The sequence below is a fragment of the Teleopsis dalmanni genome, chromosome 1 (genome assembly GCF_002237135.1).
Source record: "Teleopsis dalmanni isolate 2A chromosome 1, ASM223713v2, whole genome shotgun sequence".
Lineage (NCBI taxonomy): Eukaryota > Metazoa > Arthropoda > Insecta > Diptera > Diopsidae > Teleopsis > Teleopsis dalmanni.
Genome location: NC_051846.1, coordinates 39,111,445 through 39,120,652, shown reverse-complemented (window position 1 = coordinate 39,120,652; position 9,208 = coordinate 39,111,445). Strand labels below are relative to the sequence as shown.

At 28.9% G+C, this 9,208-nt stretch overlaps 1 protein-coding gene across 1 annotated transcript; it reads right to left on the bottom strand.

Moving 5' to 3' along the window:
* Window positions 1-3,157: 3,157 nt before the first annotated feature.
* LOC119679835 lies at window positions 3,158-4,138 on the bottom strand. Its single transcript, XM_038092408.1, has one exon. It carries the CDS (start codon window positions 4,136-4,138, stop codon window positions 3,158-3,160), a length of 981 nt encoding a protein of 326 aa, XP_037948336.1.
* Window positions 4,139-9,208: the final 5,070 nt, after the last annotated feature.

The window sequence follows — 9,208 nt, the reverse complement described above, 5'->3', positions numbered from 1 at the left end:
GGGCTATTGCCTTTCTTTATACTTTCTATATCATAAAAGAAATTCCTTATTCTCTTTTTACAAAGTAATCTTCTTTTTAGTGAAATCACTACCTCGTAACCTAAACTTTCTGTGTGAAAAATTTAAAGGATTTTGAAATCGTAAACATAAAAATCAAGCAAAAAGTACATATTCTGTGAACAGGAAGAAGAATATATTGTATAAGATAAAATTTCTTTAATCCAAGAAAGGTAACTTTTGAAAATAATATGACAGTTTTAGTGAAAATAGCTAAAAAAATAAATGCTTCTGCTAGTGTTATTAAATATTGCCAATTTATTTCTTATTTCACAACCTTTACAAGTGTTCTTAAAGGTTTAAAATGATGACTTCAATGTTTAAAATAAATGCAGTAGTCAAACTCAAATTGAATGGCATCCACAAATCCTTGGCCAAACGTTACCATGACTAGAACACTTAAGGCTTGAGTTTGTATTAAAAAAGCAATTAAAGTCATTCGTTTCTTATACAAGGTTAAAGGTGCAATACGCTTTTAGTTTCCTCTTTCTTATGTCCTATCCAATCCTCAGATTTTTATCCTTTAAAATATTTTCGATTTCGTTTTACGCAAGTTGAAAGTATCAATTACCTGAAGTGGATTTTAAGGTTTCAGCTTTCCTTTTCTCTATTGTGCTTGAGTAGTCTTTATTTTTCTGCTTTCCCCATCTCTGCAGCAGAAAAGTATGCAACAATTTTTTACGTATAAAAGTGTTTGCTTCTTATTAAAGTGCTTTAACCTTTTGCTTAAGTTTCTGTTTTCTTCTGTTTTTTGAACTTCACTTAATTGCTTTCTGCAGGAAAATGGGAAATTTAGTTCACTTTTTAAGCACTTCCGGTCGTAATCAAGTGCCTTAGTATTTGTAGTAATTTGTCAAAATTAGTGAAATTTTGTTATGTGACTGTACATAAATATTTTGACGTATTTAAATATTTCAAACCAAAACAAAAATAATTTATTTTTCACGCTAATGAAGTATATATAATACATATAATATGAAATAACAAATTACTAAGAAATAATATTTCAATGCATTTTTTTTAATTATTTATTGAAAACTTCATCATGTAATTTTTTTGATTTAGTGAAAGATATATTCACTTTGATTACTGATTTCACACTATATCGATTTGATTACTTTTTTGTACCAAAAATATTATATACCTGTATAAACTAAATTAAATGTTTATTTTATTGACTTGACTGCAATGTAGCGTCAATCACACTTTTATTACGTTTGCTAATTTATCTTTCTTTGTACTCATACTATGCTAAGATACTTTTTCTCACTAACATTTTATTTGAAATTTTTTTCTAAGTTCTGCTTTGATTATATCGAGACAAAGTGACTTTTATTGCTTACGAATGATTGGTAAATTACGACTTTTACGCTACGTGCAAGTTTCATTTTAAAATGTAAATTCTAAATGAAATTACGTTTCATTACAATTTATATGACAAAAGGGAAAGCGTTCGGGGATAGGATTCTCACCTTAAAGAATAAGTTTATTTCTATCCTTAAGTAATGAAGTAAAGAAATAGCTTCTATAACATATGAGTATTTTCGAGTAGTGAAAGCCTTCATAGAAAAGGTTTAAAGAAAGTCTTAGTGATAAAATATATAAAATGTAATTTGGCAGAATTAAAGCAACAATCATATCAGTAAATGTTCAACCTGAAAAAGCTTATAGAGAAAAAAAAAACTATGACTCCTACGTCACCTTTTTGTGTTATAAAAAACACACTAGAAAAATTTAGGTTAGGATAGGTTGAGAGTTTAGTATATGGTAAGGTATAAGGAATCGGGAATATGGTATACAGTAAAGTATAAGGTATTTGTATCAGAAATATACGAAAAAGATAAAAAATAAGGAGAAGAACCCTGATTCGGAAATATCTATTGGCAATTGCAATGCTCTCAAAGTTGATAGATGAGTGCTTCACACTTACTGTTTCATCACCGTATATTATTCTTGTGAAACCATTTGCTCTTCCAGATAAAAAGCAAATGTATCACGAGATATTATTATCTCTTCAAAATATTGAATTCAGTTTAACTGTACTCCCGGATAAAGACATAGAAAGTGATTAATGGATTCTATTTCTTCTTCATTGTGATAACTGCTGCACAATCCACTTGGCAGAACACACCACCATTGCAACATTAGCGTAATGTCACAGTGCTTTATTTGTACTTCAGTAAGTACACAAATGACAAGTTTGGTAAAGCCTAGAAGGTTTTTCATCTTTATAGATGGTAACTGCGCTTTCACTATATCTGTTTATAAGGATACCTATTGCATATTCTGACCCCCTGGTTTCTTTGGTAAGGATGGGAGCAAGAATTCTGGTTCAAAATTTCAAAGCATTTAAAATCATTAACAAAATTATATGGTGTCTATAATTGTCTGCTTTTTAGAAGAATAGCCTAATATAACACCTAATAAAATAGATATAAACTTACGCTTAGACGTTTGTACTCTTGTACTCTAATTTCATGTAATTTTTGAGCCAATATATATACTTTAATTAATTTTTCAAATAGTTACCATTTATACTTTTTTATAGTAAGTCATCCTATAGACTTGCTAAGACGAAATCTCTTACCGTATCTCACCATTGAATAACGCTCACACACTCAAATGATATTTTTTTAACAATAGATGTAATATAAACGTTTTTGATCTATCAAATACACATTTTCAAAGACGTTTCAGTTATATTTTTCAAAAAGTAAACAACGATGATATAAATGATAATATTAAGGGAGCATAGATGTCCCTTTAAAGGAACTAAAATAAATATTGAAAAATTTTGATCATTACTTTGTAATTACATCTTATATAATCGAATTTAACTAATGTTTTTTTTAATTTGGAAAAAGTTTTTGTAAAAAGAACATATATAAAGCATTAAGTTACTTAATAATTTATATCGTTCTTGTAAAATTCTATTTTAGTTCAAATCTAAAATATAGGCAATTATATCCAAACACTAAAAACCAATAACATTTAAAAATATATATAAAGAATATATCATTTATAAGAATTAATCGAATTGCATTTCTAATATTGCATGGGAAATGAAAAATCATTAAATATTTAGAGTGCGTTTCGTTTATTATCCAATGCGATAAATTGTGTCATCAGTTCCCTTAAGAAATATTATATCATCTTCCTTCTCTTCTCCGCAACCACACTCAGCTTTTTCGTTAAGTAATACATCATTGTTGATTTCAGATAATTTCGTTTCTACCGACATATTTTCTTCGTCACTACTAGTTTCAACTTCCTCAGTAATGACAGTGGTGTGATCAAGATTCTTACAATGCTGAATTACACCAGCAGCTTTGCCAATCTTCATGTCTTTTAACATGTCATCGATTTCCTTTAGTGCTGCAAAAAACTCCTTTTTAAATGGGGGTATATGTGACACATCCATTTTTGCATTCAAAATCCAATGTAATTCCGTCATAGCAGATATAAAGTTTTTATGATTGTTTGCAATCAGATTTTTTAGGTTATATAATTTTTGCAATACAATTGGAAGAAGTTTTGCGTCCGCATATTCTTCACTGATTCGATAGCTAAATGAATAGAATTCTGAACCCAAATGATCGATTTTTTTTCCAATAACGTTTAAACGATCTACTGTTGGTGCAGTGAGAGTGCGACAAAGCCATTTTAAAAAATCTTCATTCTGAAGTAAAGAGACTGCTATTTCGCTTTCTTTGTCAACAATGGTATGTAAACCCTCTATATTTTCCATATTTTTATAACAGGAATCAATAACGTGAAAATTAAGTTTATTTTCTGCGCTTTGTATGCATTCATCTATCTCATCTAACAATTTTAGGTTTGGTGTGAATATGTCAATGCCTTCATTTATGATTGGTATTGCAGAGATTAGTGATGATTCCAATCGATCATTTAGTTTCTCGAAAACTATACCTTCAAGCTGTATTTTGTCCTCTTCGCAATGAAGTTTTTTCATTATAAAATTTAAAGCAGTGTGAAGTAGTGCCATATTGAATTTTGTAATGTTTGGTGTTCCCAAAGCAAGTTGGACTAACTGCCCAATTGTCATTTGAATAGGAGGCATTTTAATTGTATGCAAAATTTTAAGTAATTCCCCAAATAGTTTAAATTTAAAAAAATATACCACAATCGAAAATAGATTAATTTTTTTTTAATAAATCATTTAAGAATTAGTTGTTTTTTTTTTAAATATGACAAATATATCTCAGAATTTTAGTGGATCAAATTAATTTTTAAATTAATTTTGGTATTTTTCATATAACTTCTTTACCTGAGAGTAAATCATATTAAGAAAGTAGTGATAAATTTACAAGAAATCTGATTTATATTAAAGCTAGTTAAGGTCTATAAAGTGTACGCCAATAAAAAAAATTTAAAAACTATATATCTAGTTTATATATATTGGCAATCATACCTCACCATTTAGTTCGAAAACTAAGAGCAAAGCCATGGAGTCAAGAAAAAAATGGTTATTTTTAATTTTAATAGGTTATATTTGTTATAAAAATTGCGAGTGCAAGATAGGTATTATAATAACGATAGCATAATATTTGAAGCCTGTAGTCTCACGATATGGTTGGCGTTATAAGAATTAAGTTTAATATTAAAATTTTAGCTTATGGCATTAAAATATCGGTGGCGCACAGTGTGCTGAAACAGAAATTAGCAGATCAAAATTTGATATTTTTTGAACGAGTACAGATATTGGATTAAAATCAGATTTTCCTTAAATACAGTTTTTGAGATGGCTTTTTTTTCTTTTCTTTTTAAATTAGTGGTGTGAATACACCTAACAGCCGGGTACTGCGGCCAAAAGAGTTCTATTGTAACAAATTTATTTTTAATTACACAAAACCAGACCCAAACGATTCTACCTCTCCCTGATTATTTCTTTTATATTGGCCCAGTTCAAACCATAAAAAGATTAAGAGGCTATAATAGCAGTTCTGTTTAGCTCATCAGCTCGCTTATTACCTAAAACTCCCAGAACTCAACAAAGATTCACCTTATTCTGAACTGCAAATACCTGTAGGAGCTTATAATACTCGAGGACCTGTTTCAACTTGAGTGTTCAAGAAGTCAGAGTTTTTAGAGTAGCCTGACTGTCAGAGTAAATAACAATTATGTACTTTTTCAGAAAATACTGAATTTTGATCGTATTATTTTCATTTTGGCGCTCTGTGCGCCTTTTGATTTCGTCTCTTTTAATATTTTTAAACTGATTTATTCATTTACTTGAACTCTCTAGTATATTTTTTTACATCGGCAATCTACATGTTATACATATATATAATATATATAGATATATAATATATACATATATTATTATATATAGATTATATATGTTAAATTTTTTTGATAAAAAATTATCACAGAACACTTAAAAGTATAATTACTTAAGAAACTGATATCATCTCACCAATGTTATCAATTTTCAAAGAAAAAATTGTGGCGATATTTTTTAGTATATTTTTTTAAATAAAAATTGACAGATACTTTTAATGCAGAATGTAGTTAGAACATTAGTATTTCAACAATAAATAACTCATTGCTTTTACACAATTGTCTTGCTGTGCTTTTCATTCTCAAAATGATTTGAATAAGATTTTGTTTGGATTGTGTAAGGTTGTTTAAAATCCAGATGAAATAATAATACCTTCAGTTATATTAACGATGACTAGACACGCAACTCAACCCACACATTCAAGCTAATCTATAGAAATCGAAGCTATTGTATCTATTTATCGATAGATACGCATTAGACTGAGCAGCTGTATGCATAATTTTGTAACGAAGGTCATTCAATAGTCTGCGTGACAGAATTACTAAAGGGGTCCAAATCCCAACAACCAGATTGGATAAATTTGGTTGGTAGTAATAGAGCATCCATTCGCTTAGCGTGGGTCTCATTGGGTGTCAATTTTGAAATATGGCTCAACTCATAGTCCAACAATGAATTGAATACACTAATTTATCATATTCATGAGCATTTCATGGTTAAACTCACATTGCCAAACCATAGGCACTTTAACATTCATTTTGTTGCCCTTTTCACTTAATTTTGTTTTTGTATTCTTTGCAAATATTTGTTTAGGATTAAGTGCGGGGGTAGTTGAATTTTCATGCTTATAATTTAAGTTTTATAATAAATAATTTTATTTAAATTTAGTTATGTTTAGAAAATCCTTTTACAATAATTTATAGCACAGGAGTTGAATATTTACTCTTTTAGGTAACAGCAAGGACTTTTAATATCCTTTTGTGGTATGAGTTTTTTTTTTGTTTGATTTATGTGAACTGCTAACAATTTCAGTGGTTGCGGTTATACTGTTGTGTTTCGTTATTTTCGCATAGAGTTTCTGTAATTTGTCTTCATCCAATAAAATAGTTCGGACATTTCCAAAGGTTTTTTGAGAAAATTGTTTGCTACTCGCATGCCAGGAACGACGTAGGGAACGTCATCCATTCACTGTAGTTTATATTTTGGCAAATAAAATTATTGGTTTTCGTTAGCTAAGCTAACATGTTACGACCCTTGTGATTTGAAGTCGAATTTAAAATAAATAAACTTGTAAATTTTATTTGATTTTCAACTATAAAAATAACGATAAGTTTGAAATTCTAAGCTTCTTTAAATTTTATTTCAGGTGATTGCTAAATTTTTTGTCAATATTACTGGAAAAGAAAGATGTTGTTGACTTTAATCTCTTGGATTTAATAGTAAGTGTACCTGTACACAGTTTTTGACTTCAACCTTTTAGATTCAAAATTACAAGTACATATTATATATAATTATTTTTGATCAAAATACTTAAACACCATTTTCTTCTATTTAACGGTTTGTAGTTTGAGCTGCCTTTAGTTTTCCATATCTGTAACATATCCAGAAATCAATCTTGAACTTCCAGATTCTATTTAGGAAAAGTGTGATTATTATTTATTTCTTCAAATAGGTGTAAATGTCACGTTAGCCTTACATTTAGCTATATAAGATTAGTTCTCAGTTGGTGTGACCGATGATTATAAAAATAAATATAAAGTAACATTATGAATCCAACTTGACAAGATTGTTTCTTTATATATTTTTAAATTTCAATTAATAGTAGTAGTAATCAATTAGTAACTTAAAAGAGGCAAGTGATGAAGAAAATTGAGATATGAATCAAAAATATGAATCAAAAAATTGTAATATGAATCAAAAAATAATTTCACACAAAAAGGATGTAGTCACTTCAATAGGTAACCTTTTTATCGCCTTACCGTATATATTGATATAAGTATATATTTTAGAAAAATATTTAAAAATCCGTTATATATATAGTTTATAAACTAAATAATCCTCCTGTTATATATATTTAAGCTATTTACACTACACTATTAAATTTTTTACATTTATTTTAGTGTTATTTTTTAAGTCTCTAAATATTTTTAGCCACAATAAATTTAAGGTGAACCCATGGAACGATATTTAAAATCCAACCGCTAAGTTATCATTTTGGTATTTATTTATTTTTTTATTATTTACACAACAGTTTTTATTTGTATTCCGTAATTTTACTTGTGTTTGCATTGTGAGCCGTTTTCAGTTTTGTTTGGTTGGCCTTATTGGCAACATTACAAATGCTTGAATTCTACGAAAAATGCACTCGTTTTCATTTTCCAACTGACCTAGTTCAAAAAAAAAGAAGAAAAAACCTTAAAATACAAAATGATCAAAAACATGTTCCAGATTTCACTTTTGCACCCATAAGTACAAGGATTTTCAATTTTTTAAGTACTTGCAGAAGTTTGTTTTGCCACTCATACACAAATTTTGTATCCTGACTTCAGGACTCTTGGACTATCTCCTGCAATAATGCAACATTGTCTGTGTGTACATCATTCGATTGTGTCTGTTTCGAGTTGTGTTCGTGTCTATATTTATGGCTAAGAGTCACGTGGTTTAAACTTTAAACTTCTGACCGACATTTTAATTAAGTTTTCACTTCAGTTTGCTCTAAGAGTGAGTAAGAATATCTGTGCAAAATATTTCATAAATTCATTTTTAATACCACAATTTGGTAAATTGTGATGAAAAGTTTCCCAGTTCAAATACTAAAGCACCATGAACGTAATTTCAATCTTTTGAATTGCATTGAAATCGTTTGAAAATTGAGATGTTTTCTAAAACTCCTATTAAAAAAGAATATTAAACGACTTTATTTACTTCAATTGCTTTTTAAACTAAATTAAATAAATTTTAAATATCATGCAGACTTGCTCTTCTTAAGAGTTGCCAAACTAATGGTTGTTTTTTCATACAACTTACTCTGCACACCTAAAATTTAATAGTATTTTGTTAGATTTTTTATTAATTTAAAATTTTTCAGATGCAAGTGTTTCGAAATCAATGCAAAGATTTCAATATTGATATATTGATATAAAAAAGAGATTCGACATACATATAACTATTTAGACTATTTGGATGCATGCGAACTCAAAATGATAATACAAGACAGAAATATTGTTGTGTTGAAATTTTTTTTTATTGTAATCTATTAGATAATTTCACGGCATTTATATTTTGAATATGATATCCGACATATGTCTGTCGCGGCTACAAGTTACGTGGTTGTTCAGTCCAATTTTTCACTATTTTTTGCAATAAATGTGGTCGTATGGCGCCAATGACATTAATAATGACATGAATATTGGTTTCCAATGCTTCAGGAGTTACTAGTTTGTCGGATTAAATCAATGACTTAACAAAGCCTCATCCCCATAAAAAGTAATCGAGAGGCGTTAAATCGCACGAACGAGGGGTTCAGTCAGCAGGACCACTTCTGGAAATGCAGTTGTTTCAAAATTGATTTCGCAATGAATCGATTGTTAAGCGCGCTATATGGTCAGTTGTGCCATTTTGTTGGAATCAATTTTAGTTGCTGCGTAACTGATTAATTTTTGGAAATTCAGTCAGCATGGCTTGATAGCGCTCGCCATTTACCGTAACGGCAGCTCCTTTCATATTTCGAAAGAAATAAGAACTGAGCATTATTTTTTTAACTGCTTGAGCATTATTTTTGCTCCTTAACGACTAATAACTACATGAATTGTTTGCTCACTAGACCCATTATATTGACCGTAAAATGGGCGT

What these genes read in the sequence shown, in the direction of transcription:
- LOC119679835 (XM_038092408.1), bottom strand. Translation starts at nt 4,138, where the DNA reads ATGCCTCCTATTCAAATGACAATTGGGCAGTTAGTCCAACTTGCTTTG.